The sequence below is a fragment of the Anopheles merus genome, chromosome 2R (assembly GCF_017562075.2).
Source record: "Anopheles merus strain MAF chromosome 2R, AmerM5.1, whole genome shotgun sequence".
Classification (NCBI taxonomy): domain Eukaryota; kingdom Metazoa; phylum Arthropoda; class Insecta; order Diptera; family Culicidae; genus Anopheles; species Anopheles merus.
In genome coordinates this window covers 50,968,855-50,988,014 of record NC_054082.1, presented here as the reverse complement: position 1 = coordinate 50,988,014, position 19,160 = coordinate 50,968,855, and the positions used below count along the sequence as shown (strand labels likewise).

General features: G+C 46.2%; 1 protein-coding gene across 2 annotated transcripts in view; it reads left to right on the top strand.

Moving 5' to 3' along the window:
• Positions 1 to 19,160, top strand: part of LOC121587820 (GATA-binding factor C) — a 97,352-nt gene that overhangs the window by 46,382 nt on the left and 31,810 nt on the right. Inside the window, exons 3-4 of one of the 2 annotated variants that reach the window (XM_041904999.1) lie at positions 3,641 to 4,120; positions 17,203 to 17,354. In XM_041904999.1, the coding sequence (XP_041760933.1) occupies positions 3,641 to 4,120; positions 17,203 to 17,354 (632 nt within the window). Of the gene's footprint in view, positions 1 to 3,640; positions 4,454 to 17,202; positions 17,355 to 19,160 lie in introns of both variants that reach the window. The other variant, XM_041904998.1, reaches the window with a different exon arrangement.

Here is a 19,160-nt window from a genome sequence, read left to right as displayed (position 1 = left end):
AAATATGTGTTGGTTTGTTGCTGCGGTTGATCGTGTAGAAAGGCATGGAAGGTATATGGAGGTGAAACGACGATCTTTCGCTTGTGATATGAAGCTGGTGCGGGAGGACGTTTGCCTTTCTCTATTGAAAGCGTTGCACATGAGTCTGAATAGTTTAGAGACTTGTAGACCTGTGGACATGAATTAAAGGCGTATATTGCTGCGTAGCTTAACGAGCATTTAACACACAAAGCAACCACAAAGAATGTGTCGTGCTGTCGAAAAGCGAATCCCTAAAATGCCTTATTTCCCCGCAACGCATGCATGATCGATTACCTATCGAAGAACGTTTACCGTACAACTGTGGGGTTATACCTGTTTTACATTCAGCCACGATTTAATGGTCCACTGCGGCACCCGGAGGTTCGCATTGTCTCAATCAAAAACTTTCATTCCCGGCTACTAGCCACGGGTGCAACCGTGACGCAGTCCGCCGTATACTAGCGACCGCAAACCGTCCTGGGCCTACCAAACCGATCCCGAACGAATGCGTTACACTGAAGGGCAGCAGCAGGTCGCGTTTTAATCCAGCCAACCGGCCAACCGGCCAGATCGATCGATCATCTTAACGCACATAAATCAATGAATCACGCCAATGTGCCGGGATGGCAGTGTAAAAGTGCGGGGGAAATAAAGGGCGAGGAAACAACCGGGCATGTTTCAAACTCGACCAGCCCCGAAGCCCGAAGACGAAGCGATCGAAACGAATCTCGCACGCTCTCCATCATCCGTCCGTCCATTCATCCATCGGTCATAATTCTTACGCCCGGATCGTTTGGTTTGGAAGTAGAATGGATCCTTTGCTTCCTTCTGTCCTGCGGGGAGCGGGCTGGCTGTGTGCAGGCTGTGGGTGACCATGTTGGTGTGTGCGGAAACGTGGATGGAAAAATCCAAAATCACTCTGTCGAGGAGTTAAGTTGACTTGTCTTGACGGATCTCTCGTACGGAGGCAACCGTTGAACGCAATGGCACAAGCGATCCGTTCGGGGTGTGCGGCGGATCGGGGGCAATCATGGTCGAATCCCTTCCGGTCGTCAACGATGCCCGGGGGAGTGTATGTGGCAAAACGCACTGGCAACTGCCACGCCGTACTCGTCAATGCCGAACGGCATACGAATCATAATATTATTATTATTATTATGATAATTATTTATTATTTATTATTATCGAAGGCTTCGCGGTTGCAGCGAATGGCGCTTTCTCGGCCTGCAGCTTCGGGGTTGCATCCTCGACACCGAGCTTGTCACGTTTTCAACGTTTCGTGCTGCTGGTTTCGATTCGATTCCAGTACCGATCCGGGTGTTTTTTAGGTGTTTTGTTTGCGGCAGCATATTTGTCCAATGGAAGAGAACGCATACATTCATGTTGCAGAGTATTGACCCGTGATCGGAGATCGCGAACAGTAGGCTGCTGCCAGTATCTCACATCACTTACACACTTCCAGCGGTCGAGGTGGTTGAGTGATTTACGAGCCTCGAGATCGGTTGATCTTGTTGGTGGTTTGTAAGTGCAATGTTTTAATAAGCCTTGAATTATATTTAATTGAAACATAACCTCGAGCAACAGCGCAGGAGAGACTTTGCAGCTGTCAGCTACGGGTACTTACAGCTATGTTCAACAGTGTAAGCGTTGGATATATATTACAACCCTTTCTTAAAATAATATCAACTAACGCTTTTTGGAAAACGATCTGAATGATCGATCTATGCCTGATCTATTGCTCCACCACAGATCTCCGATCACTTTCATAGATTTCTATCCATCCCGCGATACTTAATCTTTATAAGCTTCCATCTTTTACACCTGTCCCACAGCGATCAGGCTTACACTATTAATCCGATTATCACGAACGTTTACCACCACAAGCTCACTCGAATCACCGATCGATCATCCGACCATCAGGTTTGCCGCACGTGTATTATGATATTCAAATTGCCGCAACACGCACACCAAAATGAAGAAGCATACATACACCCTCCGGAAGAGGTTACTGTACTGTGATACACCGCATGCCCTCGCTATCTACTGGATGTTGATCGTTTTCCACTCTCGACGATCTCTGTATTTGAAGCTCCAAAACAGAAGATTTTATCCCAGCTTCAGTGAGATAAATTTCAATCGCTCTATTTTGACAAGTCCGCAGGCTCGCTGTAGGGAGTGTAGTACTACTACAAAATGGGGTTACAAACGTTGCAAAAGGAGTACGTTGGGATTTATGACTTTTCCTACTGATCAATCTCTGAGAAACCCGGCGGCGTTTTATTCGTTACAAAAAACACACACATACAGACTGGAAACAGTTGTTACTGGACGCGTTGTAAATGTTTCATTTAAACATCCACCCGAGAAACCTCGGCAGCCGGTGCAATGTGTTTGCGGTGCACTTGCTATTTAATAATTATAATCATTTATTATTATTGAACATAAATTTTTATTTCACCCAACCCTGCTGGCCACTTCCCACCCTAGAGCTGGGTTGGGGAAATTTCTTACCGTAGCTTCATTTTTGTCCGATTTTTTCACCACCATTTGATTTCCGGCTCGAGCCTGTGCTCGATGGAGTTGCTGATGTTGTTGTTGTTGTTGTTGTTGGTGATGGTAAAATTTTACGACAGTTGTATTGAGCCACTGCCAGTGCACGTGGGACGCGGCAAAAACAGCACGGCGGCAAATATCTGTCAGCTTGGCTGGCAGGTTTATGGGTATGGTGTGGCTGGGAAATATGTCGGTATGCAAGAGAGTGCGCTACCGCCACCGCCAGCCGTCAAGCTGGTGAGTGCTGGCACTCCTCTGCTAGCCCAAGGGTCAGAGTAACAGGGAGTCGTGGCTTGGAAACGATGCAAAAACGGAGAGGTACGTTAGGCCCCTGGAAAGGCTCCATTGCGCGCCATTGTATCCGTGGCGAATTGCGAACAACCGAAAAGTTCCCTCCGGCTAGCATTCCGGGGCTGGGGCCGGGTGATGTATGGGTTAACCATTTGGGAGCAGAGCAGTCGCCCGTTGCTGACCGCATTGGTTGGCTTAGGTTGTGTTGAAGTTGTTGTTGTTTTCTTCTTCCGTCGCTCATTTTCTCGGCACCTCAACGATCGGTTGTTGCGATCGGTGCCGCGGGGGATACTGTGTCCTTCTGCTGGCTACGTATCGCAGATACGTACTGGAGCGCGATCGACGACGACGAGAGCAGCGCAAGCAGGGATGCATAATAAAACAATGTCTCAACGAAGGTGCAGCATTTTTCATAATTCCACCTATTAAGGGTACTGTTATGACGAAAAATTATACTCTTACATTGCCCGGCCAGGCACGCAGCCGTGTGTACGAGGCAGGCTACGAATAAAGTCACTCCAGTCACCGATGTTCCGTTTATCAAAACGTTCTGCCTGTTGCATAAAGAAACGAGTTGCAAAAAACTGTAACAGGATATTTCACAGCGTTCACAAAAATCCATCCACAAGTCTCAAAGGAAGAGTCGTTTTTCGGCGATGACGCCAGGCAAACGATTGATAGAAAGTGTTCACAATCTTATGTGTATTGACTGAAGTGACAAAAATACCAAAATTCTTTTGTCTTATCGGTTTCCTTTTATTTTCTTCCATTCCAGCATCCCGCATGACCTCGTCGCACGTGTCACCACAAGTCTGCCGGCCACACTTTCACGGACCACTGTCCTGGTTGAGCGACCCGCCCAAACCGATCGCGTCCAGCAGTGCGTGGGGAAGCCCGTTCGCCTGCCCGCAGGACCCACAGGACAAGCTGACCCAGGTGCAGACGGGCCAGACCGGCCAGCACCTGTTCTCGTTTCCACCCACCCCGCCGAAGGACTCGACGCCCGACTCGGTACAGACGGCACCGGCCGAGTATCAGGCGACGATCAACGCGTTCATGCACCAGGCCCAGGTCGGCTCGAGCAATGCGGTCGGCGGTGGTGGCGTGGGCGGAGGGGTCGGTGGTGGCGGTACCGGTCAGACGACGGACAGCTGTGGGCTGGACGTGAAACCTTGTCTCACCGGGGGCAACGGATCGAGCGGTAGTGGCGGTGGCGGAAGTGGCGGAGGCCAGAACCAACCAAAGCAGCGCGAAGGTACGGGCAACAGCGGGACGGTGGGCAACGGTAGCAGCGGTGGGCCCGGTAGCCATACCAATGGCGGTCAGCCGACCGGAAGTGGGCTCGGCGGTGTGCACGGCGGAGGCCAAAGCGGAGCGGGAGCCGTCGCCACCGCTGGCGGCCACAGTTCTGGCGGTGGCGGTGGGCTGTTCGATGGGTCGGGCCAGTCGGCGTACGGGGGGTACGATACGAGCGGGTACGGCTACCACCACCAGCATGCCGCTGCCTCGTTCGGACAGTCTAACCCGCGCCCCGCCATGAACAGCCCGCACATGAAGCCGCAGCGGACGAAAGCGCGCACGAGTGCCGGTAAGATATGGACACGGTGGTGTTTGTGGATCTTTTGTTTTTATGTTCCTATTGTCACCTTTACTTTCCGTTGTACTAACAGTGTATTTTGCTTTACGGTTGTATGCTTTTTTTTTCGTTATTTCTTATTTTTAGCGGTTGTTGAGTTATTTTGTGTTTTGATTTATTGTAAATATTCATTTCTTGTGCTCTTCACACTAAGTGCTTTTCATGTCTTTGCTTTTGTGTTTCACCAAAAAGGAGATTTATAACCAAGGAGGGTTAAGAGTTAAAAGGCCATTTGACGAATGACAAGCCAGGTCGTTAATAGAGGGTATAGCAGAATGGTTCCCATAGAACATTTAATTACCAAATTAATTCACCGTTTTGTATGTGTGTTTATGGTGGCAAACTTTGTAAAATCCCTTTTCTACCCGGGACACTCGACGTTCATTACTTTCTTTCTTTTGAGTGGCTTCCAGTGCACCGACCGCGCACGAAAGCTCGTATTCTGTAGTCCAAAACTGCACTTTATGTCACGGTCTGTGTGATTTGCACAATGTGTTAAAAACGGGTTCCATCAAGGTATTTACATACTGTACAGCTTGTAAAAAATATCATGAAATAAGCAGAATCAAGCACTATTTTTCGTTCAAAACGGAAACAATTAAAAGCGTACTTTAAGAACTACATTTCATCCAACCCCAATGGACGGAAAGCGCTCCCTTTTGAAAATGTGCATAAAGTTGCAACATTCTTCACCGGTGCATCCATGTATCTAAAGTTTACGCAAAAGGCTACGATCAGCAGAGCTATGTTTCCTGCTTTTCAGCTCACATTAAGGTAGCTCCGTTCGAACGCGTTACAGATGCATTGCTTTGGTTACATAAACAAACCACTAAACTACTTGCACTTCCTCCTGAATGGACGGTGCTGAGGAGTTCTCTCTCGCTCTCCCTCTTTCTATCTATACATCTATCTCTCTTGCACGAGTCTTCTCTCCAACAGACAAAAAGTGCATTTGCACCGTGCACAGCCACACAGAAACGCACGCACACTCACACACCCAGTGATGTGCACGCTCGCACTGCTCGCGCATCGATTTGCATCTTCTCATTACCGATGCGTTACCTTCCGAGGCAGCAAATGCTTTACAAATGGCCCGCCCTGGTTTTCCAGCACACAGAGCACGGAGACTGAGACTGGAGGCGATGAAAAAAAAAACACACACACACATACGTAAGGGCTGGGGCATTGCGGGTGAGGCCCCGGTGGCTGATTTTATGCACCAAGGGCACCAACAACAATGGCCCAACAAAAACTCAAAACGATCGTTTCGCTTTGCACGTGGGCTGGAGGAGAGGAAAGGAGGGGGGGGGACATCGTCCAAGGAAATGCCGGTCTGGGTGAAAAATGAAGTTAAGAAGCAAAAACAACAACAGCAAAAAAACATACAAACAGACGGGAACTAGTGCGACTATGCGAAATGCTACTGCTGCCCGCCCTGTATGACGTTGTAATAACAATGGAGAAAATGAAAACACATAATGGCTGCGTGGGGTGGGATGGCAACAGGAGCCGCCGAGCTGGAGCAACCCAGCGGCAGGGACGCGTTGTTGTTTTGTTGTAATAAAAAATTGCCACAATTAAATAAAACGAAACCTGCATTGGCTCGAACGAACGCCATCATGGTAGATGAGCTTACTTACAAAGCGACGGCAAAGTAGGATGGGCACAGCTTGCTCGTACGAGATGCAAACGTGGAGTGCCGTTTTTTTCTCCTAATGGCATGTGCTTTTGAGCAAAGTAAAAAGAATGTTATAATCATCTCAAAGAACACGAACACACAATTCAATTTTGTGGTTGCTCGTTGTGAAACAAATCGATGAAGCTACTCGACAACAGCTTCCACATTCTGTACAATGAGAAACAGATATTGTTCTCACTGCTAGATACTGCTTTCGTTCGATTATTATTCAAATCGTACAGCGTGACCTTGCTGTTCTAATAAAAAGTATGCGGAAAGCATCTCAACACGCGCTGTCGAGTAATGAAACACAATATGATCCGTCTACTTAGATGAAACACCTTGATTGCAGGTGAACAGACTAATGAATCGCTTCGGAATCGTTTTCTGGACAATTTATGAAATGTTTCTGATTAGTGTATTAGAAGACGAGTTCGGAAGCAATAAATCATTGGTGCGAGATGACACAGTTCGCATGCTTCACAAACTGAACGACGAGCAACGATGGCGTCTACGTCCAAAGCGATCACCTTCTAACAAATGTTCTACCAAACACTTGCCGACAGGTTGGTAGGCTCGGTAAGAAAGGCAAAACGAGAGACGTTAAACCACACTCATACCACTTCGAGGGTGGTGTTATATAAGCAACACATTATTTATTTCATTCTCCGGTTAGGCTGTGCATAATGCCCTTCGCGTTCGTGTGTGTACGCGTGTGGTAGAATCGCAGTAATATACGCTTTCGCTATTGTTCTGGGCAGCTGGGAGGTTATATTGCATCCAATAAATGGCACACAGGCGGTGTAATGGCCATTAAATGGAAACAGAAACAATATTACAATCACACTCACTACTCTGGTCACTCCACATGATCGCCGTTTCTTGTGAGATCTAGGGAGAGAGAGCGAGGGAGAGAAAAGCAGGGCGTGTGTGCCTGGGGTGACCGACGAATGCAGCTGCTTGGCGCACTTGGATCGATTTGATTTAAAGCATCTCCACCGGTTTAATGGAACACGCTCGTAAAATAATAAAAATCATAGCGCGCAAACTGATGATGCCGTGAGCGTGGACCCCCCGTGCCAACCAACATCCTTACCTCCCCTACCCTAACAGCGTTCACGGGGACGGTTGAGCGCACTTCAATCACCGGCTCCGCCTGTGTTCTAAGCTTTGACCTTACCAGCACTGCAGTGCCAGTACAGGAAATTCGGAACAGCCCGGAGCGCAATCGCACGTTCCACAAACGCGTGCGTGTTTTAAGCTTTTCGGCGTACTAAATTTATTAGGACCACTTAAGAGGCCCGTCGTGCCGCTAACGGTACGACCGAGAGAGCAATCATTACGCCTCTGTGCGCGTTTTTTTTGCGAATCCACAAAAACTGCCCCCGTCCGAGACACCTGCCTACACGGAAACTGGTGGCAGGCGTATTGAAACACTGTATGATCTCACGTATCGGCCACATTAGACACACCGCGTGTGTGTGTATGTGTCGGTGGAAGGTGTTGGCAGGTTTGTTCCATCGATCGATTCAATCTCCGGCTCGTTTGGCGTTTTCGGAACTCGTAAAACTCAAGTTATCCGGGATGAAAATAAACGTTTAACAGACATGATCACACACACAGCCGGTTTGGATGAGGAGCTGGAAACTGGTAGCCAAGGGTTGCCACTCGGACGTACGCTCAAGGACACTCATGTGGAGTTGCACTTGCCCAGCTATGCCGCCAACTGTCTGCGCGCACGGAAGCCTCTGCTGCTGCTGTCGGCATTACGTCTTTGACGGGAGCTTGAAGAACTTTTCAAAACGATAATCAAAACACGCAATAGACATGGACAGGCCAGAACTAGACACAAGCGCTCACAACCATAGACGGTCTCTTGCTAGGATGGAGCGAATGGTGATCATGAAGGGCTTCGACCCGCCAAGAGTCGATTTTTAATGAGGTCAACGAATTTTTAGCTGTTGAAGCTTAGTTGTTGGTTTGTTTTTTGTGTTTTGTTTTTGGTTGGTGTGGGGAAACACGGTTCCTGGAAGCACTCGGCCAAAATTGGACATTAAACATCAGCTCCCGGGCGGATTATGTCATCGTTTTGCGGAATCAGGGTAAGCTTGGTAGCAGCTACCTGTCTTGGTACGGTGATCACTATCATGCTGGGCTCGGAATAGAAAGAAAAACAAACTGAAGTGTAAGCTGGAGCCTGTTTACAGTATCTTCAGCTAGTAGAGAAACAAAGTACACAACCTTAAATCGGGTACCGTAGGATGAAAGCTGTGAGAACTACTGTACTCCAGTGTAGAACGTAACGACTTTCACTGACACGAATTTTGAACCATCTGCCATGTGTTTAACGGTCTAGGAATACAGTTCGATGCCAATATGTATCCATAAAAGCTACAACATCTCTCTGTTTCTCGCACCCTTTTCGTCTCTTTTTCTTTCTTTTGAAACAACTGCTCCCCTGTTTGCCTGAAGCGATTGTCGAATGTTAATCAGCATGTAAAAGGCGAAACCTTTTGCAGGGCACTCGGCAGAAATAAAGTAGATTTATGTGATTTTATAATTACACCTCTGTGAAGAATGATGGCACAGAAAGAATGACCACTTTGGCCCAATAATTTTACACCCTATGGTGAACTTGCAGCTTACGATTACTGCAGCTGCAGTCATTCGCTGCTGAAGTCGTTTGACCGTGCAATGCAAATCATTTTGAGCGAATAATTCTCCAAACCGTGTCAGTTTAAGACGTAACGTTACTATCAAAAGAATTCATAGGGGTGTAGAAATAAAGAAATGGGGAGGCTTATGCGTTAAGTCACTCTTCCCAAGATGCCGTGAGTCACATGCCAGGAACCAGAAAGGTAGCAGGCATGTGCAATGTAACCCGAAACCGGAATCATTCCTATAGCGGATGCTCCCCGGCTGCAAAGCTATTGCACCGGAAAAACGCATCCATCGTGTTCGATCTGTTACGTGACGCGTAGTGTGCGGCACGAACCGTGCTAGGGCCAGTGTAAAAAGACCACCGAAAGACCTTAAATCACCGCGTAGAACGCCCCCGGCGTAAACGCAGGGCCGGTTCCGACCGGTTGCACCCCAAAACAGCCCGTTTGTAGCGGTAGCAACCTCTGCCTGCCAAAGTTTACAAAGTACTTGCGACCCATCGTTTACGGCACACGGTGGTGCGGTTAGTTCTCGAGTTTGCTGCTCAATTGCACTTTGGTTCGGTTGTTGGTGACTGAAGTGCCTTCTCTCGTAGCGTCTTCCTCGAAACTGAAGCGATACGAAACGGTGACGAGAAACAAAGAGAAAGAGAGACACAGAGAGTGCAAGAGAGATAGAGCGAACACACACGCGCTCTGAAGTATTAGAAACAACGTGCACTCATGATTGTAGCAATTGAAGCGTTCGCATAAATTAAGCTGAGAGACCGCAAACCGGGGCACAGCGCACCTCACACACCTTGCACACTGTGCGGTGAGGTGGAAAGGAACTATATAGATATTTCTACCACATCTATCCGCGCGGCTATTCATCTAACCTACAGCTTAAACCGAACTTAAATCAGTGTAGCAAAACAACGCAGTTGAAAAAAAAAAAGGGGCGATGGAGGACCACCAAGACGCTAACGCAGGTGCCTGGGCTGGCTGTCTGGTTTGGATGGGTTGGGCTGCTGGAGAGGTGGCAACTCTCTCACAACCATAAATTAAATCTCAATGCTCTATTGGCGAATCTCCTCGCGCACACGCTCCCCGGCGTGTTGGTGCGTTTACTCCCCGGTGGAGGGTCAATCATGCGAAAGCATCGGTGCCAAGCGGGGTGGGAGAGGAGATGAGCTAACTGAAGGGCGGGCCGTGCATTTTCACGGTTAAGACCAGCGCCGTCATCACTGCGCCGTGGCACGTTCACACATTCATAATAGGAAATTCAAACTTGAACACGAAGTTAATTGTTGAAAAACAGTTCAGTTCGGAATCGAGTTCCAGCGTGCGCGGTGGCAAGGGCGCAGGGCCAGATCGAGCGCCGCTTTGGGCGACCGGTGGGCGGAAGTGATGCACGATTCGTTTAACACATGTAGCGCTTTTGTTTTCTAGCGATATGCGCCTGCCCTGATGGCTGTAGAAGGAAGCAGTGCAGCAGCAGCAGTAAAAAAAAAGCGATGCATTGCAGCGTGCAACCGTTTCGCTTTGTTCGCGCATACCCTCGGCATGCGAGTAAGCGTGTCTCGGAAAATGATGTCATATAAATGCATACAGCGTTAGTGTGTATGAGAGTGTGTGCGAGGAGCACGGAGCCGAAGCATCATCGAAGTAACCGGGGCTGTAAACAATAGAGGCGCATGGGGCACTCTCGAATCTGGAGTGAATATTTGATTAAGGAGCTGGTGGATCGAGACGAAAAGCGTTATTGTTTTCGATTTTGCTTTCCGTTCGAGAACGCTTTTCCACGGGGCTGTTTTGTTCCTCCCTGGATGGAAAGTTAATTAAAAAGCCACTTACGATGGGCTCATATTGAATCATGCACCGGAGGCAAGAGCCGTGGGATAGTGTGGGGAGTATGACACCAGACGTGACATTTTTCAGGGGCGTAGGAAAACATGCTTGAAAACATGAAAGCTGATAGCCGTGGAATGTGCACCGTTCGTTGGGAAAAGTATGCGAAAAGCGTAGCAACGCGTGATTAAACCAAAAATTTGACTTACACGCTATCGGAAGCACCAAAACAAAATTATTTCCGTTGGCGCCTTACAATTCCGATGACGTTGCTTCCAAACGCAATCCAATTAGCCACCTGAGTCGAAACCATCCGGTGAGAGGCTGATGGTTGCAGTGGAAAGCAAAAGGTAGCCACACAATATTCTAACAACCAACATACAAAAACAAAAAAAAACAACACTCAAAGGCAACATAAATCTACCAAACATATACACAAAGGTTCAGAGTTTTGGTGCCAGAAGTGGTGTTGAACTACTTCTACCTAGTTATCGCCATGGGCCCGAGATTGAGGCATTCTTGCACCCTCCCGATCCTCTACCTATACTGCGTCACGATCATCCTTCAGGACACGGACGGTGTGTCATCTGGGCAAGGTGCACGAATGGGACATGAAGAACGCAGAGCCAGGCGGCGGGAGAAGTCGGATTCCTAAAATCCATATATTTTCCCCGGCGTGACAGTTTTCGGAATTCTGTGCTGTCGTTTGTCGTTTTTCGGAGTTTTGAAATGTCGATCCCTGAGCGTGCTTACCTTTAGCCCAGTATTAGAGCCTTTTTTGGGAACGTGCTGCGTGTCAGCGTAGCATCCGTGGCTCGATCGAGAGGATAGTTTTGTGTTGCATCCTCTTCCCTGCGCTGGATGTTTGAGCCTTTGCCGTCTCGTTCGTGTGTTTGGTCAGCTCAATTGCTTTCGTTTCGTTGTGTTTCAGCCAAGGTGCATGGTCCTTAACCATAAAATTGCCAACCGTGCTTGTTAGTGCAGTTCGTTCCTTTTTGTCAGCAACAGATGATCGCTTGTTTACGATCACCACCGAGTTGTTGGGTAAATTCGAGCTTAAATCACGACCAGTCGGTGTAAACTCCTGTTTCTGATCCAAAACGAAATTGGTTTAGATGCCATTGCGCGGACGATCTTCCAGTGCACACACAATGGCCAGCATGGAACGTATGTGTGTGAGTGTGTGTGAGTGCTGTTAAACGTACCAATTTTGTCGTGGGAGTATACCATACAGTCCACCTTATGCTGTCTTGGCACCGTTATACGCTAAAACGCAATACACATCTTATGGAAGGATGTAAAAAGGCAAAAAAGATAACTACATGTAGGACGGAAAAGACTAAAGGACAACGAAGCAAAACACACACACACACAAAACAAGGAGTGAGAAGACTCTTTTGCTCAAGTGTGGCCACACAACAGCAGCAACAAAAAAAAGGTTAAATTTATTACGCAATAAATTTTACCAAAGTACTTCACGGAAAAAATATGTTACGCGCAGACAAAGCTTCCAGTTCCGTGTGTAACACTCCTACTGATCCGCCTAGTCGGTGCTACTTCAGTGCAATTCGTGGTGACACCTGATTCTACCTGACTCTGCCCTGGCGCTCTCACCCTCTGTCGATAGCTCTAGAATGACCTCGCCCAAAACATGTTTACGGATCGGACCGCATTTGCAACCGGTGGGAAATTTTCTATACCTTTGTTCGATTTTAGCCAGTTGTTGTTATGTGTTACATTTTCTTTAAGTTACCCATTACGTTGTTATACTGATTTTGTTTTCGTAACTTTTGTGTTTGGTAGTAATATGTTGATGTTTTTTGATATTGTGTTTCACCACTACACAGCGTGTCTATGTCTTACTGCAACGGGAATTGCTTGCAGACAAAGTTAAAAGCAACTTCCATATCAGTGTTACTGTAGTCATTTGTCTATTTTCAGATTAAACAATTTTCGTAATTCATTTTGAAAGATTGCTGGCTATCAAGCATTTGTTTTTTAAGCTCGCTAATATTAAATGTTCATAGGGAAAACATGCACTCTATTCGATACACTTCAAAATTTCGGCTTAAATGGATCATAGCAGTATAACAATATTTATATCCGCTTGTGATAACAAACACGAAAATTCCGCCATGCCAAATTTAGCTTAACCTCGAAATAATGAATCCACCGTATGTGTGAAACCTTCCAAAATAATTTCAAGTGTACCCGTGTGCCCGTTGCATAATTGTGCTGTTGTTCCTCAGCGACCCAGAGTGCATCGATCGACGATTAGCAGAGCATTAACATTAATTAATTCTAGAATGCCTCTGCACGCGTGTCGGCGTCTAGCAGCCATCGACAGTTCCGGTTGCAGTGAAGTAGAAGTAATTAAGAATGTTGCATAACATTATAGCCATTCACTGCCATGGACGTAGGCGTGTGCTAACAACCTTCGAGTTAGCGTACTATTCATAGCTTCATTAGTGTTTGATTTCCATGGAATGTTATCTATAATGTATATAGATAATATAATGATATTTATTTTTGCTGGGTGTTAGAAATGCAACAGTTATCAATCTTATTTACCTGCAAAATTTGCTAACATGATTAGAATTTTTGGAGCAGTTTTCTTACACTCAACACATTGCAAAAGCAAATATCCACATACTGCAAGCATTTTTTTATTGACTCCTACTGTTGTTACCACATCCAAGAGGATTTACAGAGTCAATTTAGTCACCGATGTTACACTCCACAAACGGACGATTATCCCACCTGGAATAACCAAGTAGAGAAAAAAACGATCGAAAGATGGGAAAGGAAGCAAAGAATGTTTAAATACCTGTAACTTGTCCTCAACACATTGTTTATACGAGTTAAACAAAACATTAGTCAATCGGACGGTTCCTTCGTTCTCTCCCTGTTCTGATGTCTTCGCCATCTTCGCGATCATCGTAGCGCTTGCGAAACAATCTTCAGCCCTTGCATCAAACGAAGGACTCGTACGCGACGACAATTCTTTAGCCCGTACAGCCTGTTGGATTTGGATAACAGCGTATCCACGCCGTAATCCTACGCCACACGGGTTAAACGCTGTCCAAGACACGGGTAGTATAGCGGCAACGACAACGATCCTCTCGCCATTCCGATCGTGCGTTTCGTGCAACTCCTGGCTTCCTTTTTCGGGAGCCTTCTGCTGCCCGTACCAAGCTAGGCGCAACCGACACGGTGGCTACGATGGCAGCGATTTATTTAGGAACGATCATTAAGTAACTGATTTATTATCGGTCACCAGCGGGCCTGCGAGGAAGGGTACAGTCCATTTGGTGTCTCCCGTCGGGTCCCGGAGGTTGTTTGGTCGAGCGTTTTGTCTTGGTTTGGCTTTTTTTTCGGTGATTACTTCCTCGCCACTGGCGCTGGGCACATTGGACTGGGATGGGTAAACAAACTGAACCATCCGAACCAAACTGCCACCGTCTGGCCCCCGGGGACATTGGGTTAGATGGTTTGTCCCAATACGGCCCTGCGGTCAGCCGTGCTGGTGGCGTTGGTGGTTTATTTTTTCTCGGAAACAGAAGCGAGCACAACAACAACAAATGCCAGCAGCCAAAATGGGATAAAACAAACGATCGAGAACGGGAAATGAAAGAAAGCATCAGCAGAAGATGTGCTGGAGGAACGATGAGAAAGCTTCTCGAAATATAAATGAATAAAATTTTTAATTTATATCATCGCTACCGAAAATATGTACGCCTCCGGTTGGATCGCTCGAAGAATGGAGTGAAAAATGACGATCATCACACCACACTCGGCGTTCTCGTATTTCTATCTCCACAGTCCCATAGTTTCATATCCTATCGTTATAATTGGATATCGTCGTATCCAAAGCGAACCCATAAGCCATTCACAGTGTCTACAAGGGCAATTTACGGATAGAAGGGCTATTCCTTGCCGTTTAGCTAAGCCAGATTCATTTTGAATCGGTCAAACAATATACTATCAGTTTCTAATAAACTTACACCTGCTTTTTGGATAAAGTTTAATAAAAAACAGTTATGATTGGATATTCGATATCTATTTCCTCCCACCAGCATTGTCTGTTGAACAAGTGCAAATGTGGCGCGTTTAGAAAATTCCAGCAAGGTTAAAAGGATTCGTCAAATTGAATAACGCCGTACGTTTTACGGCTTTTTTCCTGTTTCTGTGACAACGGAACGGACCAATAATTCGACAGCAAATTAGCCATAGGGAACATCCATTTCGAAGTCATTTCTGAAAGGATGCTGTGTCTGCAGGCGACAGAAGACTCATCGGAGCTAATGATGCTTAACATTATGGACTCAAGAATGGTTTACTCACACTATTAGTCCAGATTGACCATGGGATGGAAAAAAATATTGCGGAAGGTTTAATGGAAATGGTGAAAATTAGGTGGACTTTAAAGAGAAAGAAAAAAAACGTTCTTCACCTCGCGCTAACGGAACCGCGCTGGATTAAACGTTATTCTAGGAATCTCCTATTCTGCACCTGATATTACACCATTCGCAAGCTCTAATCCTACACCAGTTTTGAATCGATGCGATTTATTAAGGTTACAGCCAAGTCACGGGATCCAATTAGTTCCCATGAGCATCGCTTAATGGGGAAGTTGTCCCAGGAAAGGTTTCGGCTTCACCATTGAGTTGGTTTCCCACCACGACTTGGAAGCTATACCAAGCGGTCGGTAACGAACCTTGTCTTGCTTCACATCAACCAGAATGAAATATGGCAAATACCTGTGATTATGATGTTATGGATGATGATTATTAGAAGGAATCGATTTGATTTCCGTTCTCTTCCCTTCCCAGATACGATCGTGTTTAATGATGCCTAGAATGGCGCGTACGGATCATCACCACTCTGTGACGAATCCTCGTGAGAGGACCCGAGAGCTCACTGAATGGGTTTTATATTATTATTTGCTTTTTATATGAAAAAAGAAACTCAAAGAGTTTTTGATAAAAAACTGACCAACTTCTGCCCGGCTGCTCAGTTCTGCCAAAGTCTGCCCGTCTCGCTCACTATTGCTGCTCGTAACGGGAGCTAAACTTAATAAATTAAAAAAAATGTTACCAGTGAAAGCCAAACTAAACAAACACTCTGCCACCACGGTCACAATGCCCGAGCAGGGTAACCGATGATCAAGGAAATAACATTTTTCTTAATAGATTCTCCTGTCCCGTCTAACTGGCTACCATGCCGGGCCCATTGAATAGGGGACCCCGGGTAGAAACAAACAATGTCTTTTAAAAATTAACAAGAACAAGATACTTAAAGCCCAACTGGGGTGCGATTTCTGCCCCACCAGCTATACCCCATGCTTTGCAGCTCGCGACACCAAAGAAAATCACATAAATATCGAAATAAAAATGTTGTTCTCTCTGAATAAAATTATCTCGCCATCCCTCCGCAACCCGAGCCAGTCCGGCGCACCGGCAATAAGAATGATCGGGGTTTGGAAGGCCTTCCCCTTCCTGGCCACCAAAGTCTGCGCTGCCAGGTTGGAAAGCTTGCTGAGGAGAATCGCGGAAGCTAAGTGAATCAACCGGCGACCGAACTGCCTCCCAACACCCATTCCACACAATCGACGTGTTCTGTCGCGAGTGTGTCGAAATGTCGAAAGCGAAATCGAGACTAATTTATTCCATAACTTGTTAAACGGTTAACTAATATTTGATAGTGGGCAGCACAGCTCACACACAATCCGGTGACTAACCAACGCTCCCTGCCTGTCCTCAATCTTTCTCCTCTATCTGAGGCGCTGCACCGGTACGGGGTTGTGGGAAAAATGTTTCCCGATCGATCGAGTTCCCCTTTGCGCGTGTATGTGTTTATGTGTGTGTGTGTGTGTCACCACAAGATGATACAAAGCACGACCCAAGTGCCTCCGTGGTTCGTCCTTGTCGTCTAGTACGGGCAGCATAAAAAATGATGCCCCGTTTTCGTTGCGTTTCGTCGTTTCTCTCCCACCGCTTGCTTTTGACTTTGAATTTAACTCTCATTCATTGCCGATGTCGCAAGCGCCTTCTATTTCCGTCCCTTCCCGCACGGGGCCGAGACGACGGAATGTTTTGGGAGACATATTTTCTAGGCCCAATCGTGGGCTATGTTTGTTGTTACCTCTGTTTTCCCCTCCCATGCTCTGGCCGAACGGCTTCGGCTCCTGCACCGTTCTGCGGACTACCACAAACTGTCTCCGAGTTTCGTGATTTCATTCCCCAATTTATCAACGTCAAATTGAAATTAATGTTGCTGCCGAACTAATTTAATTAATTTCAATAGACATGAGCAGCGTTTGCGTGAATCTAACCCGTTCCTTAGAAATGTCAACATTCTTATATCAAACAAACTGTATAATATGCTTAAAGTCATATTTTTTATTTTATTTTACTAACATTGTATGCGCATTTGTGGTGTAACTAATTGAACGAATAATAAAAGTGTGAATATTTAGCAGTATGAATTTAACATTTTTCTCTTGCTTCTCTTCAACCCTTTAACCACTACAGAGGGACGAGAGTGTGTCAACTGTGGAGCAACGTCGACGCCGCTATGGCGACGGGACGGCACTGGCCACTATCTGTGCAATGCCTGCGGACTTTACTACAAAATGAACGGCCAGAATCGTCCACTGATCAAACCGAAACGAAGACTGGTTAGCGTAAGTATTGACAGTTTCATTATCGTACATGCCCTCCCATTTCTTGTTTCTTTCTCGCTACAAAGTTGCCATGAAAACACACTGTTCACACGAACATCTTCCAAACATTTACACGATCGTAAAGAATACGACGGTGGTTGGTTGTTTCGAGGCTTTTTTTGGCAAATATTTCACACGTTCACACGGCAAACCTGCGCCGTATCGCGTGTCAATCAAGAAATGTTATCTTCCACTCTCTGCCGATATGATGCAAGATCGAAACAACATCGACCAAAACTGACCGAACCTGGAATGCAACCGAGGAAACCACACCACAAGGTGACAATCAGCAGAATTCACACCCCTGGTGAATTGTTTCGGGTGGTAAAGTAACAAATTCATCTGTTTCATTTGAGCAGCACAATCTTACGATTGAGAGCATGCATCAAAAATAAACGGAAACGAAGACGACCGATGTGCAGGGTGCGATTCATAAACACGCTATATTTATGATAATTTTTAATTGTAAGTAGCAATATCGATGAGTATCATCAGAACGACAAGATAATTTTTGCATCTCGTTTTCCGTTCCAAAGTCCTTCGGCCGGGTGAACGCGCGGCAAGGTGTGCGGATCTCGTTTGTGGTGGTATTATTTTGACTCGTCTGATCGCTCATCGCGTATGATGGCGAGAGACGGGCCAAAACAACAGAAGCCAATGTGCCTACCCGTCGAATGGCAGGCGCTTGATCGGATGATCTTGATTGTTGGTCATATCATGATGATAGCTTCGTTGGGTTTTTTTTGTTGGTTTGTTCGTTGTTGCTTTTATATTCCTTGCAAGGAATTTGTGTTCATTTTACTCTTTCTTTCCCTTGAACAAACTCAGATGCTAAATGCTCGTCGAGTCGAGCTGATGATGGTGACAAGTGTTTTGTTTGTACTGCTGCTAATTGGATTGATCGATATCAATCTCTGAGCATCGGCGGATTAAATCGGAACATATGGAGCAGTTCCAATCCGTGATATTAAAATTTGGTTCAATGATTTTGGTATCAATATGAAATACATTCTTCAACGCAATATTCAGTACTGTATGTATAACGAACAAGTAAAAATAATATCCCGTCCCCTGTATCACTTTTTGTCCTGAATAGCATTTCCAGCATGCACCGATACCGATTTCAATTTTAACGAGGTTAAACCCACTTTTTCCCTCGAGATCCATCGACACTCAGTGAGACAAGCGTGTACGCCTATGCAGTATTGCACTTTTGCTTTCATCCCATGCGACAGCTTGCCCGGCACAACGGTTTGGCTTTTACTTAATGGTTCATTTCGCAACACAGCAAAGGCGCTTTCGGTGAGGAGAGTCCGATTATTGTTCCTGCTTGTTTCATCGATTATTTTGCAGCGCGTTTTTTGTGTTGCTGCACGAAGGAGCTTTAAAATTACATTTCGTCCTCACGTTTGTACGAACCGACAGTCGACGTAGCAGAAGCTGAAGCAATCGATATTCCCACACCGGACGCGAGCTCCGTAACCCGAATGTGCAAGGTAGAGCTGGCTGCTGCTGATGGGTTTGGTCAGTAGGATGCGCAGACACAAGCCCAACATGTGTGAGGAACATTATCAAAATCGAATAAATCAATTCGATGATCGTATGAGTATAGTGGTTGGCAGGTGATGCCCTTGGAGTTATATTAAATATTGGTAATAGTCTAAAACAGTGTAAATTATGTTCAATTCTAGTACTGAAACCAACTTTATATGGTTTTAATATATGAATAACTTGACTTTTCCTGCACATCCCTTAAAAGTTTATTGG